This window comes from Cygnus atratus, chromosome 8, assembly GCF_013377495.2.
Source record: "Cygnus atratus isolate AKBS03 ecotype Queensland, Australia chromosome 8, CAtr_DNAZoo_HiC_assembly, whole genome shotgun sequence".
In the NCBI taxonomy this organism is placed as follows: Eukaryota; Metazoa; Chordata; class Aves; order Anseriformes; family Anatidae; genus Cygnus; species Cygnus atratus.
In genome coordinates, this window is record NC_066369.1 from 17,247,328 (window position 1) to 17,271,145 (window position 23,818).

At 37.6% G+C, this 23,818-nt stretch overlaps 1 protein-coding gene across 1 annotated transcript in view; it reads right to left on the minus strand.

Annotated features, from left to right (window-relative positions):
- Window positions 1-23,818, minus strand: part of HS2ST1 (heparan sulfate 2-O-sulfotransferase 1) — a 78,976-nt gene that overhangs the window by 19,170 nt on the left and 35,988 nt on the right. The window contains exon 2 of the mRNA XM_035537517.2: window positions 906-1,144. Within this exon, the coding sequence (XP_035393410.1) occupies window positions 906-1,144 (239 nt within the window). The remainder of the gene's footprint in view (window positions 1-905; window positions 1,145-23,818) is intronic.

Sequence of the window (23,818 nt, forward strand, 5' to 3'; positions counted from 1 at the left end):
GTGGAGGGCCCATTACCATCTGCTTCCTCCTCCTCCAGACTACAGCAGCTGCGCTGAGCTGCTCCTGCCTGTAGGCATACACTTAAAGGAGCTGGAAGCCTCCGTGCTGACATGCTGCAATGCAGAACAGCTCCTGCTGCTGCTGCATGTCAGCTTAAGATGATCAGCATACAACCAGTAGTACATACCAAGAGTTTGGCAACATTTACTTTATGGACAGGGATGAGGACATAATGCTGTTTCAGACCTCTGACTTAGGTTCCCTGAACCTGCACTCATGACAAGCAGGGAAATAATTATATATATTAAAATTAAAAAAAAAAAACTTCCCTCCCTCCCCCAAAGCAAAAAACAGCGGACTGTCACGAGTTTAGTTAAGAGCTCAAAGTGGATGCCAAACAACCCACTTACAGTGGCTCCTTACAGCCACTTCTTTCTACCTGTTTTTCATCACCTGTGAGCCCTGAGCAAAGACAGCAGCACAGCCATGACAGCACAGCACTTGCACTACACAGAGAGGAGAGCACTTAAGACTGCATTCACTGCAGATGGAGATAATAGGCAAGTATTATTACAGAGCCAAAAGGCAAACCATTGACAATACAATAAACCACTACACACAATTATAACAAAGGTCATTACTGCCTTAGCCATGTCCCTTTTTACCTTCATTTTTCTCCTGTGAAGAGGTACTTACCACCTCCAGTAGCTCAGCAAAAACCTAAACCTATTATTTAATAAATATTATTTTCAACAAAGAAAATATAAACATACTAAAATTCATTTATATGGGAAAATGCGACAGAGAAGCCAACTCCTTCAGATGATAAATGGGTACAACAGCAAAAAAAGTTTTCTGCACTCTCTCCTTGTTTAACAAAAACATCCCAAATGCAGCATCTTACCTGATCTTGCAGAGACATAACAGGATTATTTTTGGTTGTATTGATATGTAGAACGTGATACTTGTTCTTTGCACAAAGATCATAGGCAATATTTGTGAAGGATGTGCTGGCAGTCTTAGGTACTCTGTTGTAAATAATCACCACATCATCTTCTTCATCCAGTGTCACATCTTGTCGGGGGCCATCTGCTGTATGACGTTGTTCTATTTCTCTGACTTCATGTCTTGCAATAGCCCTTTCTGTTAAGGATGACAAATACAAAATTTCAATGTAAAGACTGCCAATTTTGAAGTTCAAACCTTAGAATGCAAATAACCTGGTGAAGAGCAATACTGCCTCAGCAATAAACACTTGCTGTTATATATATTTCAGACATGTAAAGCAAAAAATCTATGAAATGTACAAATGATAAAAGGTGACTTAGTCTGACAAAGACTAGAAAACAGTATTCTTAGGGAACATGCACCATATTCTATGACTCATGTAAATGCTACTGAATATTTCCTTTAAGGAAAAGTGTCTATTATGTGAATTATATTATGTGAAATTATATTGTCTATATGAAAATGGTGACATTTTGTCACAATGGTGAAGAAGTATCTCAAATAATTTCTATAAAATATCTACTATTTAAAAACTATAATAAAAGGAATAACTCAAGCAACCTGGAGAATATGAATTTTCCCAAACCAGTAGAATTACTAACACTACAGATTTAGTCAATTAACTCTATAGAGGCACTGGAATTCAGATGAAGCCAACATTTTTGATAGACCAGTTAACACAAGCCCCAAGTGCAAAGCATTACAATCCAATAAACGGTTTTGCAAAAATTCCATTGGATTTATTGATTTCAAGTTCAACAAGAATATAAGCGATAGATGCTTATAAAACAGTGAACATTAAAGAGAAAAGTGATCTCTCAATATTGAAATTCATTCAATACATAAAAAGGAAGAAATGTGGAAAAAGCAAGCTATGGACAACATTTTGGCAAGGTGAGTACATGACAAACCATTTTTCCTTTTATACAAAGGGCAACACTGAGTAACTGAACACTGCTTCAAGTGCTAAAGGTCTATTTGTAAAATGAGTATCAGGCTATTATGGCATTTTTTTGGCTACTGAATATTAAATGCTTTATACTGATTCAGACACAGATTTGTTCTGTCCTAGGTAAGTATATACTTTAATACGATTTGTTATACACATATCAAAGCATCTTTTCTGATTCACTTACTGTGATACTGTCTTTAATAATATATTCAAGTAAATCTTTGATGGCCAACAGCGCACACTGAAGTCAATACTACAAGAGTAACCTGTAATTCTCTGTGTTATGTTCTTATGCGGGATGACACTTAGCACCAGAAGCTGTTGGCCTCTACTTCCCTTGCTTCCAATAACTCAGTTCCTTGTATTTTCTTTCACCGCATCTCTTTAATTATAACATAAAATCACTTTAAAACAGAATCATTAAGCTGTGAACACCACTAGCCTATAATCCCACATAAGTTGTCTTCAACCACAAACTTCCATCTGTCTGAAACATTTCAAAGCTTAAACTTTCTCTCTCATATGCTCATATCTCACACCCCATAACTAAGTTACATCAGTATGAAAATGTTTGTAGAAAATGCTTATTGAGCGTATCTCAATTTTCCACATGACATCTGTTGCTCCCCACTACAACAGTCACAGTTTTTACTCCTTCCTTTCTCATTTGATACCTTTCTCATCACTGCTGGCAAACCCCTGATTTCGGAAAGATGAGGCAACAGACTCAGGTTTCATCTAGCTGAAGGTGGCTACAAGAAGAAGCGACTGGCAACTCCTCTTCCTGCCAGTAACTGAGCAGAGGAAGCATTTGGTATGGGACACACATGGCTGCATGGCTGCTCGGGGCTACATGGATACTAAATGCCACCTAGAGAGGCTGAAATGGAACATTTCGTTTGTATTTCTACACCAGAGTCATACATCTCAGGCAGATTTGAATGATGATTGCACAGAACTCCAGTGCTGATGCGGCTGCACGGTACCACGAGGAACTTCCAATTTATATGCAGTAAGCTTATATATATAAAAGTAAAAAGGTGCAAGAAATGGACAGGATTTTCAAAAACAGTGATGAGAAATATTCCTCTATTGAGATATTTGAAACCATGATGATTCGAGAATTAGTGTGAGAAGTGAACTGCAAAGGCTATGGCTACGATACAAAAGACATGACTAGATGCAAGCAGCAGAAAGGCTGCTTGCATACAATCATCTTAAAGCCCATATTGTGTGAGGGGAAAACAAGAACCTATGAAAGGACAACTTCCACAAATATGAAGTACATGGTTCTATTATCAAAGAATAAGTAAGTTTTAAGCTTCAAAGTAACATGAAAAATAATTTTTATGACAAAGAACTGAAATCAGTATGTTTTAACATTTTTTCACATGTGAAAAACAGGAAGAATCATAGAATATCCCAAGGTGGAAGGGACCCATAAGGATCATCGAGTCCAACGCCTGGACGAAGATGCTAGCTATTTATTGAATATACTTGAATTTACTAGAAATCTCTTTAGATGACAACCATGCAAATTTAATTTTCTTTTTGAGAACTTTTTTACATAGGATTGGACTGATTTCACTGAATGCAGTTTAAAAAGTCAGGTTAGGTCTTTATTTCCCATCAGAAATCCCATGGACAAAATGATGTTCTACAGACTCACTGTTTTCATTGCATTCTATTTAAAGCTGATTTTATAAGAAAAGCGGGTTTGCAAAATTATTAAGAGATGTCTAAACTGGATTAAGACTGTCCACACTAAGCAGCATTTAAGCAAGTGGTATTTTGAATACAAGACAGATTTTCATGGTAATATAATGGATGATAATTTAAAGGTATAAAATATTCTTTCTCACTTTTTTTTTTAATTTAAATTACTGCACCTTTAGGTTCACTGAATGATATCATTTTTATACAGCGTGGAAAAATGCTGTTCTGTCATGTGTTGTCCTACATGCAAACTTTCATCAATTTCTAAGTCAATTTGCACATGGGCAGTACCATACATGAACAGAAAACACGAAATACCACAGTCAGATGCTACCAGAAAGTAGCATACAATGGGCGAGTTATGTCTTCTCCTCCTTCATCAGAAGTACTAATAACAGCATTCAATTTGTACGCCACCACCAACTATGGAAAAATTTGAAATGATTTATTTTCAAGATCTCTGCCCTTTCAAGTCAACAGTTTGTCAACAGGTTTTAAAATTATTAACACAGGGAGAGATATGGACAGACTAAGTTTGATTGCTTAGGCCTGTTTTCTTAGGATCTTGTCTAACAAAAATCTCATGTGAAAATGCACTAGACCTATACATTTCAGTAAAAATATATTGAAATGAACAATGTTGAAATAATTACACAAACAAATCACTGATCATAAACAGTTTGTCTATATACCTTGCACATTAAAACAGACAAATGCCTTTGAACAAGTTTATTAGCATTTACTGCAAATCCAAGTGTTAACTGCATACAAACTAATATCTTCCCAAACAAAACAGAGTAGCACAGATCCTATCAACTTAAATGTTAACAAAACAAAACACTTCAAATTCGTCTCAATTTTCACTAAAACTCCAGAACCTCTTAGGTATTTCTTAACAAGAAAATCTGAAAATAACAGAAACTTTTCTTTCCTCTATATCTTAGCCTGTATCACTTTTGATCAAGAATACATTTTGAGCCTTGCTGACTGTCAAAGTGAAGTTAACCGAGTATCTGGAAGAATAATTCAAAGCATACCACCCTATGCTCTTTGTCCTCTGCATCTGCTTTCCTTCTGCATGTGTCCATGGATATTATGTAGGTTCTCTTTTCAGTATGTCTTGTGTGCATGCCATACTTCCTTGTGAAACCTCCCATTCAGATGAGGAAAGGTTCAGTCTTGAAATAGTTTTGAGCTCAGCAACCTTCCAGTGCTGCCCAATAGAATAAAAAGATATGGACTAAACCTCAATGCTGACTTGATGCAGAGGAACTGGACAGCTAGATGTGGCAAGCGTGCTGGCACCATCTCTGAGCAAACAGTTGCTGTGTATCTGTGGCACTGGATGCCACTTCAAACCAATAAGCAGCTTTCTTCCAGTTGGGAACAATATTGAAGCCAGCTGACCTGGTGTCTCGGCTTTGTTTCCACCCAGCTCCCAGGCCAATTAGGCAAGCAGCTGGTAGCCTGAGGCACCGCGCAGCTCTCAAGCTGTTTCACTGCCCAAAAGCTGCACTAAGCACTTCATTGGCCTGAATACTGAACCAGAGCAGGATCAAAAACCTGCTCAATATTGACTCCATTCTCCTCCGATGAAGAATGAAAACTGAAAAATTATCCATAAAAATGAAAAATGAAAAATTATCCATAATGACTTAGCAAACTTCATGTACTGATTCACTTTTCAAATTATATACACAAACCATATACACACGGACCTCATCCTCCACGGAAATGTGGCTGCCTGTGGGAGCTGTTCAGCAGCACACTACTTTCACAAACCAGAGCACTGCTGCTGTACGTGAATATGAATACTTAGAGGATGGAGAGGAAGAAAAAGAATCAATAGTGCTATGACAATTTGTGGCCATGGAGGATTTGTGTTACTAGAGCCAATTAAAACTACAGGAAAAATATACACTGAATTAATATAAAAACCCTAAAGTTAAATGTGTTGAAGGTATCAGTAACAACATACCAACTCTTCCAAAGACCTGTAAGAACACTAACTCTATTCTGCTCTAATTTTAAGTCTTACAAACAGCAGAACCATTGCATTGGTTCTTCAGCAACTTCATGACTTAACTACCAACGTGAAACCAAAGGCTTGCCCCAAACACTTCTACTTTCCATTCCTCTGTAGAAGTACTACTTCATGAGGCCTGCTGCTGGATGACAGTTCACTGCTTCCAAAGGCAGCTGTGGGTGAGGCACGGGGAGCATCAGGACAGAGCCGGGACACCTTCCTGCCTGCTCCAGGAACGGCAGCGCGCTGACACCACTCCAGGGGACTTCAGCTTCTCTCAGGTTAGAGCAACTCCTTGCAACTATCGCTAAGTGATCATCCTTAAAATTGTAATGAAGATTCTGACCCCCATTAACATATGTAAATAAAGATTTTAGAACCAACATTAAGCAAGGATGGCAAAACACTTGCTATTTGATAGAAATACAAGCTGCTAGCCAATTTAGCACAAGAGTGAAGCAACACAAAGGTACACTAACCCCCACCTTACCAAGTTTTTATTAAGAAAACAAAAAAAACTGCTTACAAAACGTCAATTTCAGTCACCAGTGGTATCTGACACAGTGACAGCCCAACTAAAGCACACTGCCATCCTTGCACAGAGGCTAGCTGGTACTGCTGAGCTCCTCACGCGCACACTGCCGCCAACCACTTCAGATCCTCACAAATTTTGCTTAAAGGTACCATCTGGGGAACCTGTGTACCACGCTTACGGAAATCACTGCTAATGCCAGGTGCCACAGCCCATAATTTATTCTAGTTAAAGATCAACATGGGCATTTTGCTTTCTTCTTTTCCTAGATATTTTTCTGTGCAGGTTATGACTTGCCTAATTAGAGAAGTTTTAACCCTTAAGACCCTAAATGCACTTCAGTCAAAAGAGACCATTGGCCTCATTTGCAAATCTTACTATTTTTAATCAGTCTAAGAGATAGCCGCTAAAAACTTTAATGTTTGTCTTAACAACAACTCAGATCCCATGACAGGCTCAGCACATGTGCTCTGGGACCAGTTCTCACCTACAGAAAGTGAAGAACACGTGCAGAGCACACACAAGAATGGAAACAGAGCATAAAAATTAAAATAACTTCTCTGGTACTACTTCAACTACTTTAGGTCAGGTTAAGAAGACCCACCTTTTCCTACTCCTTTTGATAACTCAGTTGCCTTCGTATGGAGAGATTCTAATAACTAATTTTAAAAATCACATTCCAGCTTGTTTTCTCCAGTAAGGCAAACAGAAAGGAACAGGTATAAAAACTTCTCCTATAAGAAGTAGTAATTTAGCGAACAATTACAACTCGCTAACATTACCGATTTCTTTTTTCTTTAATAGCAGTTAATGCATCTTGAGAACAGAAGGAAAAAGAACAGTCCAGACAGAGAAGAATTGGTTTCAGACTCCAAAAAAGGCACATGGTGCTTCACTGAGCTGGTTAAAGACAAAACAAAACGACAGCAAAATGGAGCAGCAAGGAAGCAACTCCAACAAGGCACTGAGATCATTAACTAAAATCTAATGCAGCAGCTGTCTGAAAATTACTAGTAGCAATGCTGAAAAACTTGCTATGGTTCCATTAGCGTTTGATACTTGTCATTTATTTTCAAGATAGCATTTTTGCCAGGGCTTTATTTTGAACACGTAAGTTGAAACACACTGAGTAGTGTGTGACATTGTCCAGGGTTTGATACTAAACTAAAAACAAAAACGTTTAACCAACTGTAAAATCTCTATCCCATATATACATCCAAGCTGGTTTCAATACCTGAGACTACTTCTCATTTTTTCTGTAAATTTTTGATATCCTTACAAATGCAGTTGATAGTTAGAGTACTTCTAGATTAAGTTCTGACTGTGTATTTCTGTTTATATATAGTAATATATGTATTAGCATATGTATGGCCTTACATGTTTCTTACAGTTTTCTGTTAGGCAGAATAGCCGAAAAATGAAATTTAGATGTTATGCCAAACTTTTCACTACATAAAACACCAAGTTTTGGGGTCTCTATAAGGAAGATCGAGCAATCTGTTTATTGCACTCATTCTAAAGAATCAGAGTGATTTCAGTAATCTCAAATGACAGGAGTGATTTTCATTACCTTGCACGCTCTTTACAGCAACACAGAAGAACTGAATAATTTACAATGGAAAAGACTTCTGAGGTTGGCCTTCACCACTGTTGGCAGACTGTTGACTCAAATTCAACTTGTCTACTTTCCTGCAAAGCGCTTTCTAGCCCAGCACATCCAGCCTGTACTGTTCCACAGGCCACTTTTATACCAGGTGCAAGGTTTTGTGCTTTCTTTTACTTCCATGAGGCTCCAGTCAGCCCAGCTCTCCAGCCTGAGTGCCCTCTGAGAAGCAAGCAGCCCTTCACCCAGAATGCTAACCATTCCCTACATCTCAAGTTGCCCCAGAAAGGGTGAAAGCCCATGCAAGGCCACAGAGCAAATGAATTTCATTTACAGATCAAAGCTTAGATACCCCATCAAGCATGACTAATTCCAGAAAAAGTCTGCCTTCTTAGCAGATTTTCTTGTGTAATAACATTGAATACTACAGGAAAAAAGGAGGCTTTGCTCCTCCAAACATGAGATTTTGAAAAATTTACTAATGATTAAAAAGAAAAGTTGCATACTAAAAGCACACCAGCTGTAACTTGACCTGTAAATACAGCAGCACCACTACTGCTCTGGAACGCTACAAATAATAGTAGTTAAAAAGTTACATAAAAAAATACAGAAACATTTTAGGCAACATGGTGCAGCAGTAAGATTTAAAAATAATCAGATGTCAAATAGCTCCATTAACTCTGCAGCTTCAGACTGTTTTGTTTGACACAAGTGTTGAATTCAAGTTAATTAATTAGCATGACAGCAAACACAACAGAATCATAGAAGATCTGAGTTGGAAGGGACCCACAAGGATCGAGTCCAACTCCTGGCTCCCCAAAGGACCACTCCCCCAAAAAAATAGATACCATTCAGCTGTTTTTCCTCGCAGTCACCTGCAATTTCAGGTTTCTTTAGGATGAAACAGCCTGATTAACAGATAAATATAAAGAGAAAGATGTAACCACATAAGGAAAATGTTTGTGGCTTTTCAAAATCCCGAGTGCTGAACAGTTAAGAAGCACTGTGACTACAATAAATGCAGCTAAAAATACTTGCATATCAGGGAGTTGTTCTCTAAATACAAACCACGGTTTAGTACATAATGGAAGGGCCTGCTCTTACCTAGTGTCTTAATATTGTAATGCAGGCCCTTTGGAGTTAGCATGAAAACCTAATGGAACTGCTTTATACATGGCTATGACTGTCAGAAGTGTTCTGCTACACAAACATGCATGTCACTCCTGCAAGCAAAATCCAATTCAAAAAAAAAAAAGAAAGCAAGATCAATATAGATCATCTGACTCCATTTAGCAAGAAAGGCTGGAGACAGTTTATTTTATACAAGCTTTCTCCAGACAAAATTATTTACTTTTCCTGAAAGGGTATTGTGCAGCATAAAAGGAAAAAGGATCATTAAACTGTCTGTTAAAATCATTTAGGGACCTATATGTATGGACAATGCTGTATAACAGTAATTCACCATCACACTCAATAAACCTAATTGGAAAGATATACTGTTATTTCCAGCATATTATACTTATATCCCTGCTTGTCTTTGCACTTCTTGGCTAAACTAACGTGATGCAGAAAATAAAATATTGCCAGTTGGTCTAACAGCCCTGAAAAAAATAGTGAATAGCAAACAGCGTTGCTTTCCAATCAGAATAGCTGATGTAAACATTTTATTAGGAATCTTACTAAGTTAAAGTACCAAGAATAAGCTCATGATAATTCTATTTGATACCAACCGATACACGAGGATATGTCCTTAAATAACACCAGATGCATACAGAACGTTTACAATGATAAACATAATTGCTGACCTTAACATAGGTATAGAATTGTGTAAATCCTTTGAAAAAAAAAAAAACAAAACAGAAATAAGTCTGCATGCTGATGAAGCCCACTGTTGTTAAGTCATAAGAGAATGAATTTTAATTACATTTTTAAAGGCTGGCTAGATAAGCTTTTGATTATATTCTTTGTTTTCTGTGTGAAAACCACTTGCTCCTGTTAATTTCATTTTAAGAACTTCAATTTCATTCTGTACTCTGGTTGCTTTATATACAAATGAAAAGTACCTCCTATTTTCCTCTAAAATCTGCAAAGAGATTTGCTAGCCCATATAGCTTAAATATCAATATAGTAACAAATACAGACAGCCTTATCTTTTATTCTAATCTCATACTGCCAGCCTGAAGCCTGAAGACTTCATCTCACATGGCGATGAAAAAGATAAGCATGAACAAAAGTAAGCCTAACAACACATAGACCCCTCAAAGAATTACATTTCAGGAGCCTCAATCAAAGCCATTTTAAATAAATCCAGGTACAAGAAAAACACTCTTTGAATTAAATGCTGAAACTGCAGGGAACACTGAATTAATTAGTTCCTCAGCTACCTCTGAAAAACTCTCCTTGCTATGTCTGATACCTGTGTGAAAGACCTGGGGGTCCAAGCCAAACTCAGGCAGAATTAGGAAAACAAATGCATGCAGCAGCAACCTGGTTCCTTTCTGAATAAAATAATCACCTGTTTTAAAAACAGTCCTTCACCTCTGACTTTCAGAGGATTAAAAGGAGCAGTGGCTCAGTGAACTGAAGGAGTCGGTAGAGGGATTTTCACAAAGGAAATCTTGCAAGTCCCCACATAACGTCCCTCCCTGGGCCTACCTGGGAAGTTCAGTTGGCCTCTCGTGATGGAAGCCTACATGAAATCCCCAGGATTACTTACAAACCATGCGTGAGGGAACACTTGTGACATCTAGGCAGCTAATGCAAACCTCCCATGCTCATTCTCTCCACGCTAAGGCAGTGGCAGTCACACTCAGTTCAAACATACATGCAGAGAAATAGCGCTACCATAGAAGCTCTTTGTGGGAGACATCTATTAGCTAAAGCAAAATTACACAAACGGGCTTTACCTAGTGCCACCCCAGAGCGATAAGGAGCTCCCTGTCCTTGGTAAAAACAGGAACAGTCCAGAGCTGGCGAGGTGTGTGGTGAAGTGGTTCTGTACAAAAAAGCTTCCTGCTACTAGGAGAGCCAGCTGCTCATTGAAAGCCTCTGGGCGTTAATCCTGATTTACACTGGATTAAGCTTTGCAATTAAAAAATAATTATTTTCCTACACACGAGAAATATTTTCTTCTCCACCAAATCGGTTCCTTTTTGTACAAGGGTGACTACTTGATGAAAATTTGATTAGAATAAAGAGGCCAGCAATTCACTCGCTGAATCTTAGTTGTTGCAAAAAGGTAAAAACAGTTCCAGTCTCTTGCTCAAACCTTTGGTCCCACATCAGTGAGGGACACAATAGGTAGATTTGAATCCATCAACCTCTAACCACCCATCCCGACGTTAATACACTGTAATTAGTCATTATCTGAAGGTACATCAGCACAGAGCTTATTAAAAATCGTAACTGCAGGAAGTCAGACTGGGTAACGTAGTGCCACTGAAACAGAATTTAAAATTTGCTAAAGGTATCTTCCCAGTAAGAGCAGAAAAAAAGACATCAAGATTCTCTTTTCAGTATTCCAATTGAAATACTCTTTTTATGAAGGCCTCTGGAACAATCAAAAAGCTAATTTAGCTTTACGTATCATTTTGTTGGCATTTTGTGCAGCCTTTCCATAGCAATTACACACAGCATATTAACGGCTGAGTGATCTTGGCAAAATAAAAAAAAAAGGAAACACCCACATATTTGGTCAGATTATCTTCTGCAGATATTAAGACTTCAAATTGTCAGATTTTATTTTATAACAGCAAAGTAATCCGCTTCCAACAATAGTCGATAGCCTAAAATCTAGCATTAACCCATTTCTAACATGGCTGAAACTTGTAGGACTCTATAAGGGAATAATCCATTTGCTGAGAAAGAGAAATACAGAAAAAATGTTTTGAACTGTCAATACTGAGCCACTTAAAATAGTTTTACTTGATTTGAAATAATATACTAGATGGTGAGCACAGACAGGAGCAGCAGTGCTATATCTATTCTTTGAAAAAAAGATTTGATGAAACTTCATATTATTACAAGACTAACATCCAGCCCATATTCCCAAAGAAACAAGGTCTGTGACCTGCAGAAGCAGGCCCTCTCTCCAGAGGTACAGGTATAGCTCTCAGGTCAGCTCTCCACCAAAAAGGTGTAGAGATGTAACACTTCCTCTCTGTGCCAGCGCTAAAGCTACCGAGGAATCATGCAAAACAAGCTCTTGGCCTTTCTTCTTCACATCTCCACACGTGAACCCCAAATTGCCCGAGTTTCTTCTGGTTTAAGTCTCCAGGAACTCCAGAAGGTTTCCATATGTATAATTTGAATTTGCCATGCTGTTATATTAAGTCATGATCCTCAAATTCAGTTAATCTCAACTACTTATTTTTGTGTCTATGAACAGTAAAGTCGAGTAGTACATTTTTATATCAACAAGCTGTAACCATATAAGGATTTTTTTTAAGTATTTGTTGGCAATTTAAATAAAGCATATGTGAAAAAACATGCAAGCTTTCCTTTTTATTATATGAAATGGAAGTTACTACTCTGGAGTGCTAAGTCAGAAAGATGTTTTAATCCAAATTTTGTAAGGGTTGTGCTATTATAAACTTCTGTGGAAAGATACTGACTGATATAGTTTTTTGTATGATATCTTATTTATTTGGAATACTTCAAAGCATGAAATACCACTGGTCAATTTTGTTTCCAGGGAGATGACATATTGCCTTCCAAAAACATGTCACTGAAGTTATTCTTCAGCGCGAAACATGAAAATGACTTTTTGGACATAACACAGACTCTCTGGCAACATTGTTGTATAAGGAATAAAATAAATAATAAAAAAATAAATCAATTCATCATCCTCAGCAATTTTTATTTTTTTATTTTTTAGCTGTGGCTAGAGAGAGAACTACCCATATATTAATTACCAAGTGCTCCTTTCATGTTCATGTGTTGGCCCTGCGCTGCAGAGCTGACAGCCAATGCCATCTCTCCAGTTGCCTCTTCCACAGGCCCGGTAACATCCCACAGAAGCAGCAGCACAAATTTCTCTTACTACTGCAGGGAATTTGATAACTATCTCGAAACAGAGCTCTACAGACACCATTTCATGTTAGTAACAGTTGAGGCACGAGGCTCAGCAGAAAAGCGGGGCAGAAGCCGAGAGGCGTTATTTGCTTATAATACCGCTTGGTTCAAGGGAAGCTCCAGGAAAAACGATGGAAATGTTCATAACCCCCCTCCACCTCCCCAAAGTCACTGTTCTAGGTCCACCCCAAATACAACTCGTGTCAAGTTTTTAAGGTTATCTTCATCTCCTCATGCCTGTCTCCCTTCACTGGACTTTTCTTCAATGAAGAAACAACATTGTCCCTTCCAAACAGGCAACACAAGGGAACCAAGCAGCAGCGTATGGGGAAAAAGAACACGGGTTAGGTAAATTGGGGCTCAGAAATGTCGCTGACAAACTCAAACTGTTTTGTAACAAATAATTCAGCATTACTCTATGGCCGTTACAAAGTAACATCTGCCTACAGGTCTCCTTCAATAAAGCCATTGCTTTATCTCATGTCTTCCTACATCTTTTAGTGCTTTGCCACATCACCTTCCCCTCAACCTTTCAGATAGTTATAGCCCTTCTCATTCACTCATGGCACCTTGCTAATCATCATGCAGCTCTTCTCAGTTTGCCAGGAGTCATTTAGACTTACAGTGACCCACCTGGACACAGTAAGGATCACATTTCTGCTGCCTTCTCCCAAACCCTGACATCTACAAATGCCTTTTAAAGACATACAAAAGCCACATTGCTACTGCACATTTTTCAAGTGCAAAGACACTTGGCCTTTTGATTCGAGTTTTTTTTTGTTCTTTTCCTTCAATACACAGCTTTATCTTTCAAAAGGAAGACAGACTTGGGCTACATGTTAAGTTGCAAAAACTTACCTCCCTTGTTCATAAGAAAATAATTTCTGAAGTCTTTATTATTTCCAGTTCCCAGATAAAAGTAACTTATCATAGTTTCTGAACAGCCTCCTCAAAACGTTTTCACACCTCCTTTGACACCTAGTTCATATCATGCTATCTTCTTTCTTCTCAGGAAGGAGAGGATATCATGGGCTGACAGCAACTTGCAGGATTAAAACTGACATAGGGTAAAAATTCTCACTGTTTCAAACATCACCATATCAATGTGAAGATGGGGGTCACTTCAAAACAAAACTCTGTATCAAAATTGTTACAGATCAAGACTTTGCATCCCTGTACACTGCTAGCCTATGGCTAGTTGGGAAGATAGGAATAGTCTTGCAAGACCTAGCTGCATCAAAAATACTTAAATACTTCCTATCATAGAGCAGAGCAGTTTTCCAAACAATATGAAGCTTCCATTAATTACTTGAAAGAAACCCATGTACTTTTAGACATTGGCTCTTTGCAAGTACTTCGCATTCCTCCTGGATTAAGTGATTAACACCAGAAATACTCCTGAAAGTATTTCCGTTCATATTCTTTGAAATCTGAACACCAAACAAATACAAGTCTTGGGCCAAACAATACTTTAATTCAAGATTCTCAAAGTACTTAAATGTTCATGAAGTAAGAAAAATCGCAGACAGGGCTCTCAACATTTAATAAATGGAGAAATACAAGAACAAACAATATGCCTGAGGTCACAAGAACACATTGCAGAGCCAGGAAGGAAAAGAATATATATCCCTTCTTCACTAGTATACACTTGTTGGCATTCCCCCCACCCCGACTTTTCTTCCAATGATTATGGAAAAGGTTCCCTTCTGCAGTCAATGTTACAAGCCTGCAAATTCAACAGGTAGCAGAAGTTTCACCTGATGTTGTATGTGCCACTTAAAAATAACCTACTGAAGTTCCAGATATTTTTCATGCCCCATAAGCTGTTTTAAACCTGTTCTTCAACTGTGGTACAATTTCTGAGACATATTAACTTCTAAAAACTACATTTACAAATATAACAAAAAACATATTTCAAAATATAACACATTTCCAAACTGACTGTTCCTCTTGAACAAAAAGCAGAGCTGCCACAGTTCTGTTGTGCTTTTGCCTCTTCCAACAGCTTAGAGGTGGAAAAAAGCTGTTTTAAGCATTGTGGGGGTGGTGTTGTTATTGTTTCGGGGTTGTTTGGCTCTCTCCTTTGATGCAAAGGAGTTTCACACTGCTTCCCTCTAAGGAGGCAAGCAGGACTGTGCAGCAGAACACAACAGACTATCTCTGTGCATCAGAGGAACGATGTCGCAAGAAGCTCTGATGTGACTGGCAGTGGTGGAATTGACAGAAGCTTAATGGGGCTGTCTCGCCCTAACAGAGCTGTGGGAGTCAGACTAGCTGTCTCTGCACATCTGTTGTGGATATAAGCATTTGAGAACAATCACTGCTTTCAGCCCAGATACTAACTCATTCAATATCATCATCAAAGCAGTTGAGTCCAATGGCTTTCATTTTACAAAATGATAGACCAGTGCTCCCTCATGACTGCATACATGAATAGTTCCAACTTCAGAGCTGAAGATGGATTACTGCCTCGTTCGCTGCAAAGGTTCACCCTGTGCAAAGCAGACAGACACAGGAAACAAACCAGAGGAAGTTATCGATCTATCTACACATATTTTTAGCTGGATTGTTAACGACTAAGTTGCAAACCTTACAAAAAATCGTATTTATGCCATTAAAGTGTTTGCAACAGACTGTCTTGGTGAAAGGAAATTCAACATAGATAAATAGTAAGTTTCTTTTTAGGGAGTAGAGCACTAAAAAATAAGTAGTTAGGGTATTATAAAGCTAATCCCCACTAGAGGGAGCAGAGTTATCCACTCAGAGGTACCTGCAGTCCAATCCTGAAGTCACAGCAGCCTGGCTCATTTAACACACAAGGCAGTTGTCCGTAAGTTAGTCCCGAGCAGATAAGTAGTATAACTTTCTTGTTAATTATTCAGATTATCATTGAAACACGAAAGATGTAAACTCACAGGAAGTAAAGATATTTAAAGACAACTTGATTGCAAAGCAACAATAAATTTACCATTTATCACAGCACTACCCATCCCAGGTCTTCAAAGATGTACAGTCTGTTGTACAAAAATCAAGACTGACATGTGATGAAAAGCATGAAAAACAAGGGTTCCCCCCCCCCTTTTTTTTAATTTGCCTTCTTATTTTCCCACCATATGGATATACGTGGTTCCCATTACCAAGTCTTTCTTCCCAGCTGTGAAAGATGGCAACTTTCATTAAAAAAAATATGCTGACACACATCTTTCAAGAGCTAGTGCTTAACGTATTCATCAATTACTCTTAATACTTGAGGAAATCACCTGAGTTGTCAAAATTAAAATGGTTTTGGCTACTCTAAATGCTCTTTAACATAGTCCACAGTAGTTGGGTAACACACTGCACAGATCACAAAAGTAAGCTACAAGGAGATTTTAGCAACAGTTTTCTATTTCTACTGCATATTTTTTCCTTCACTCTGAATTTAAGAATGCATTTTATTTTCTTACTCTGCCATGGTAGTTCAGCTATACAAACCATTTTTTCCCCAAAAACATACTGGAACTAGAGACATGAAGCACTATTTTAGTTAATTAATGCAAACTTTTGCATCAAGGAAGTTGTATTTAAAATGAGGTAGTTAATTTCAAAATTAAATGAATCACTCATTGAAAAAATAATTATGCAAAACAATCACTTTAAAGCCTATCTCCTGCTATCAGACATTTCTATTGGGCAGCAATCTGGACTGCATTATAAAACACCATTATATGCGAACAGATGGAAATCATAAAATGATATTTAGCTACAGATTTCCTGTCAGAAACTTATATAAAAAGAAGGGGCGGGGGAAGATACACTCAACTTTTTCCATTAGCCAACGTCAAACCACTGAAAAAAATCAGAGGAATCCATGTAACGCCTATGACACAAAACCTATTTTTAATCCATACTTTTTACAAATCACTTATATGTAGGATAGGCACAAATAAGACTGGTTTCACCTTTAAGCACACAATATACGATCAAAACCACCCACCAAAGAACACACCTGAAAATGCATTTCAGTTGCATTTAAAAATGAAGACTTCACAGGTCAAATCTTACTTCTGTCTGAAGCTCAGTGGAAAACAGTGAAGCTCTGCAAAGCTTCAGATTGCCACAAGAGCTGAACATAAGATCACAGCCCAGAAACGTACTGAACTTCTCCATTATCAGCTGTAATAAACTGTCCTGGCTAGAGTAGGACACCCATTGTTTATTTCATTCAGATATGAAAGTTACTCAAGTTGCAAGCAAAGATCCAGATGTCTAACTAACTTAGCATGAAAATAAACTGCTCCCTTAATTTAAGGGCAAAGCACTATCAGCTCTTGCAATCAATAAGATTGTTTTGAAATAGTCTTGTCTTGAACTCCATTTAATCAGAACCTTTTGCTTTATTGCCAGGACTTTAAAAAGTAAATATCAATGCTATGGAGGTACAATAGAGAGATCATATAGAAAGGTTGCAGTAAAAATCTAAGTGTCAGAATAACAGCTGATGAACATGCCCTCCAAGAGGAATGTGGGGGTAAGGGAGGTAAGGTAGAGAGGTGAAGGTTGCTTAACATACCTTATCAAATAGATTGCATGCTATTTGTTGTGAGATACAACTCTGATGACTGATTTATACTGAGCAACTGATAAATAGATAGAGAAAGCTACCTGAAAATTAGCAAACCTCCAAAATACCACTCCACCAAGACTTCAGAATATGTTAGGTACTATAAGAATGTTTCCTTTAGCACATAAGTCAATAGCAGCAGAAGTATTTTGGTCTGTACACTGAATTCACTATTTTCTTCCAAGACTCACCAACAAAAGCTTTTATGTTGTTTTTCCATACTTTCACCTTCTTTAATTTCAGTTCTCTTTCTGCACAAACACAATACAATGAAAGAAATGTACAGGCTTCTCTGTTTCAATAATCTTAAATACAAACCAACCTTCAAAATCACTGATGAGCTCCAAAAGGCTTTAAACAACACAGGGCTTTACTATTAACTACACCAAGCTAACAGGGCTTCAAGCTCATCCAAAACAACATTCCTAATTTCCCAATCAGCGTGGTGAACACAGGAAGCCAAACCACATTAAATAGTTTGACCATGGGGAGGACGGAAAGGAATTTGAGAGAAAAATAGTAGACAAGTTGGCTACGAATTAGAATATGCTGTATTACTCCACACTCCTTTAAAAGATCAACTTCTTATTCTAAATTTTTCACTTGTACATACAGACACATACCACAACATAAAATATAAGAGGTCTAGGTTATTTTGATGAAAGCTGGGAAAACAGTCTATACAGAAAGTAAACCTGGCAGCCTACAGATATCTCAAGTTTACCCTTGGGAAGGGCATCGACATTCTCTAATATATGTCTGGACCCAGTTAATAAGGCTAGTCATTTATAATTAACAATGTTCTCTTTATTTTACATGACAAAGCTGAATAACAACTCTCCCCTTACCCCAAACCAGAAAAAATGAGTCCTAGACTTTATTGAAAAACACCATTAAAAACAAAAACATAGTTCTAGCAAGCGAAGATAGAGGAAAAAAAGCAGCCAGCAAATCACTGGGAGAAAAAAAAAAAGTGGGAAATCATCTCAAAAAGCAGAAATATACACATAAGTAACCTGCTGAGATGCTAGTACAATGAAGGCAGACCAGATGCCTTCCCTGAGGTCTAACCAGGTGCACCAGAGTTAATGAAATAGTGCTCCATTAAAAAAAAAAAAAAAAAAAAAAAAAAAAAAAGCAGTAGTCTCAGAAGCTTTTAAAGTTTTTTAGATAGCTTTTAATAGACTCAAATGAATACAGGACACAGTAAGAGGCCCAAGAATCCCATCTTTCAACCATCAGTCTTATGCAATCAACTGCCTCAGCCTTTTTTCTGTGGTTGTTTCAAAGAAAAAGCACAAATGCTTGCTTATTAAGCCTCAGGAATTTGAGGGGGAACAGACATTTGCCTCTCTCTATACAGAAGAATGATAGTCTTCATCTATCTTTTTTATATAAGGCAGTTGAGATAACATTAGGTCTTGTCTTAATGGATTTTGTTTTAGTATCTTCCAACTCAGAAGTAATACGGCTTGACATACAAAAGGCTCGTGAGCAGGCTGAAAACACTGGGGACATCACTTTAGCTCCCCTTAAAATCCCTGCCATTGCAAACATCTACTCTACAGAATGTACCTATTTCTATAAAAATAATCAAGATATCGGTTTGCCTATTTATTAGAGACTGAAAAAAGAAGCAAATATAGAAAGCCATTGCTCTGTTCAGAGAGACTACACTGGCATTCGCAATATATCAAAGTGAGGAACCAGAGGATCTTTCAATACACTTGGTATTTGTGCTGCCAGACCAAAATAAATAAGTTTTTTGATTGCAGACCCCCAAACTAAAGGGGAAGAATATATCATCCAACTCCTTTCTCCTCAAAGCTCCATCACTGGGAAGGCAGAATATTTACTTCTTTACAGAAATCTGGAAGGCTGTAAGTCACAGAGCTTGCTCTGCCACCTTATTCTGCTATTAAAATTAATGGAGCAAACATCACTCACAAACTGATGAATATGAAGGGTGAATTTACTTACATGGAATTCCATGATAGTTTTTAGCAACTTAACTCAGATCTTCCATTATTTTACCCTTTTTTTTGTTGTTGTTGGGAAAAAAAAAAAAGATCTAGTGCTCAATTTAAGTTCCTCCAAAAACAACAACAAAACACGCAAAATATTTCCCTGCTATCAACATCAAAGACTGCTTAGCAGTGGGTACACCATTAGATCAAGTACTTTGTCATACAGTCCACAACCACATTTTTCCAGCTGCCAGGGCCCTGTTGCATTCTGTTCACAGCTATTGGTGTCTTCTCCAGCACACCTTGCCACCCTTCACTGGCTTCATTGTAAGCACGCAGCCTTCACCTCTTTGGCTTCCGGCATCAAATCTCCCTGGTATTCCCCTCGCTCTCTGCTCCTCATCCAGCACGCTGAGGCTCCGGCTCCTCTGGCTTAAATACCCTCAAATGTTAAGGAGCCTGAAACTAAGTTGCTGATGCCTAGTTGCTATTTACACTTAAAATGAAACAACAGGAATAAAGTAGCTGGATGGAAACGTTCTTCTTCGCTAATATAATTCTGTACCTATCTTTGCTGAAGCTGTCTGCAGATTAAGATAATGGCAGTTGCAAGAAATTTCCCCCAGGACAAAAACACCTACAGAAAATAAACAAAAAAATACACATTCCTGCAGCTGAGAACAGCTTTGTTCTAATTCACATTTGACAGATTCTATCCTGTTGCCAACATTTGCCACCTCACCATTAATTTTCAAATGTTTTGTTAGTTTTTTTTTGTTGTAGTTTTGATAATATATGTATGCTTTCTGGAAAGATTTCACCTTCACTCTGAAGAAGCTGTGAGCGCTATTCAAACAAAAACCACTCAAGTTCTTATTCTTAAGCTCTCTTACGTATGTCAAGATCTGGATAATCACTACACTGGCAAATGTTTGTTTCAGTTGTATTTGTTTTTTGCTTCATGTATTTTTACCCATGTATTTTGGTTAAAAATTAAAAGGAATGCAAAACTCTTGCATTATAATACAGGATAAAACACTGATGTTGTAAGCATGCTGATAGATAACATACAGACTAGATGTTTGAAACTGGTACTTCAATCATAGCTTTTCTATTCCACTATTCCACAAAATGAAACCAACACCTTGACAGATAAAAATACAAGAATGTCAAATGAAAAGAATTTTTCACGTTCTAGACATGCAATATTCAGCTGCTCGAATTGGTGGTCTGTAATTATGCAGTACACATATAGCATACTTATGCAAATGAAACTTATGCTAAGTGATCAATTTCTTCATCCTTCAAGTGCAGAGACCCAGCGGAATATTTAGTGACATCAAAATCAGAACTTCCTCTGAGTGGAAACAATTTTGCCAGTAAAAAAATTAAATAGTGCTCATGTATATTTGAAAGAATGAGTTAGAAGACACTAGGCTTTGCTTTCAAAGCGAGACTGCTCAATCATGCTGCTGCCTTCCTTCCTTCCTGAGGAAAGCCTGTTCTTTATATCTGTTTAGAAGCTATTATGTATCTGCTTGTGATGCTCTTCCCAGCAGTGAATGAACTTAAAGACTTCCCAGAGCCTTCGAAGGTTCACCACAGTGAGCTGCTAATTCATTTCAGAGGGAACCTGGAACATGAAAACATTGCAGTTCCTCCTTGAAACAGAAACACCGCCTTATAAACCAGCATATTCTTGTTATACAACTTCACTATATACTCATCATCATACAGTCACACACTCTGTAAAATCAAAACCAGTAGTGGCCTTTACAAGGCTACTCATTAAATTCATGCTTTACTACCAGTGTCTGCTTCTATCAAAGCATTCGCAGCAAAGGTGCCGGCAGAAGTTCAGTGCCTTTGTTTGGCTTGCGACAATTCCCAATGTCAGCACAATGTTTGCCAGCTCCTTTGGCCTCTGAGTTACTGTACAGACCAGCTCTGACATGGCAGAGAGCTGAGGGAAGCTGAGGATAGGTACACTTTTCCAACAGCCACATCAAAATACACAGCAAAATTCACCTACTGTGACCAAAGAATGATTCTTAATTCGATCCTACGATTTTTGCCCTGTCTGGGCAGTAACAGTGGAGGTGAAGAAGTTCTGAGAGAAGGATATTTTCCTTAGGCAGGCAGCTTTGACAAATGCCAGACAGAAAAAAAAAAAAGTTTGGGATAACAAAAGACAGATTATTTGTGTAGCGTAAAGAGAATCAAGGCAAAATTTGAAGTTTTCTCAGTAAATCTACAGGCTCTAGTCAAACAAGTCACAAAGCTAAACTTACCACAAAAGGATGAATATTAGCAAGAGAAATAAATTGTCTTTACTTTGCTACTAACCAGTATTAGTTCCTCTTTTTTCCTGCTGGTGTCTTATACTTGTTCTCACAGATAAACAATTTTTTCCAAAAGAAAATAACTTGTGTGAGCTTACCACTGAGTAAAAGGTGCAGCCTAAGGCTACATGTTTTAACACTGATAACACATGATTTATCTCCGTGAGAAGCCGATAGAAAATGGTGGTTTCTACCTGTGAGAACAAAGATCAAGGACTGAGTTTCTTCATACAGTCTGCTTGTGATTTTGACGACAATTAAGAACTGGGAGACAGTTGGACTCCTACATTAAATGACACCTGATTCCAGTCATATTGGAACTACACTGACATTTCAAAGCAGGTCTAGAAGAACCATTACAGACACAATTATTGCTAATAAATTCTGTTACAAAAGCTCTGACAACACGAGACTGTGTTTCAAATGACTTGCTAAACACCACCTAGGAATCCCTTGCATAAAGTGCAACAGATGATACAGTGCATTTGTACTTCTGCTTATTTCCCTCATAAGCTGATTCTTTCGATACACCCGAAGACATACGACAAGTCTTTGCAGTTTTACTGTTTGCCACTGTAAAATGAGAAAAGCATATTTTACCTTTCTCTTCTTTCCCCCCTAACAGAAGCTTCTCTTCCCCCCAGTTCTAGGAAAGTAAACTCTAACTTCTGTAGCGTCAATTAATAAAGCACTGAGACATACCAGGCTCTTGAAATAGAAAGCAAAAAAACAATTACAAAGCTACATATATATATATATATATATATATGATTACATATTACATAATCAAAACAGATTGCCTATGACTGCTTTTTTCTTTTTTGACTGAAGTGTTACAATATTTTCTTGTGCTTCTTTTCATCCGCTTGAATACAAAATAATATAACCAGGAACAGAAAAAGAAACAAAAAGATCAGGCAATACCACTGATGAAAAATAATTGTTTGTAACCATTTTTGTTTCTTTACACTCTAAGAAAAAATCTTTAAAGATGTTTTTAAGCACTTGTTATTCTCTACTTCCAAAGATGAAGTAGAACCAAACTAGCAAAAAAAAAAAAAAGAATTATCGTTTCATGAATAGCTAAAAATGGAAAGTGATCATGTAAATTAAAAAGGTTGAGAAAGATTAGGGAAAGTTCAGGTATGATTTATGTCTGGAGAGGAAGCAATAGGAATGAGTTATAAAATATCAATCTATAAAACATCCTAAAAGAACATTTAATATAGAGCTTGTAGAAGGGATAGTTAATATCGGTTTTCACTGTGACAGCAACTTGTAGTTTAAACTAGTTGTTAAATTTGTGTTAGATATATGCATTCACTAAAAATTAAATTTAAGTCCTGCCCTTTTCCAAATACTAAGAACAAGTGCTTGATTAACATTATGTAAATGCATTCCCATTTTGATCATGACCAAGCAGAAAATGTTCATTAAGATGCAAACACAATATGCTGAGAAAGTGTCAGTCCACTTCTTTTGCAAATTATTCATTAGGAGTCAGGCACTACATTAACACAATTAAATTTCTGCAACAATAAATACACATAGATTGGAAGCTTAATGCAGGATGAAACGCTGAGAACACTCACATTTTAAGACCAACTTTAATATACTGCTACATAAAGTTTCATGACTGGTGATGGTCTGATTTACATTTTGTGAAATAGCATATTAGAAGGCATTTTTTGGCTCTTCCCCAGGACTGCTATTCATTTAGTCAGGTTTGCAAAACATCTGCTAAAAACTGCTGCATATTTATTGTTTATTGTCTAAAAAATGTACAACTACTACTGCTACAGTTAGCTTGTTTTAGTCTGGCATCTATACCACATTGGAAAACAGAAATCAAAACTAGCAAATATACTAGCAGCTCCACAATGATGGTATTAAGTTTTTGTGTTTGCAGAGCCTCGCACTGACTGAACGTAGAGAACCAGCTCCTTCCCCACTCTTCCTTTCAGCTGCCCTCCTGATTCTACAGCTGGGAGAGGA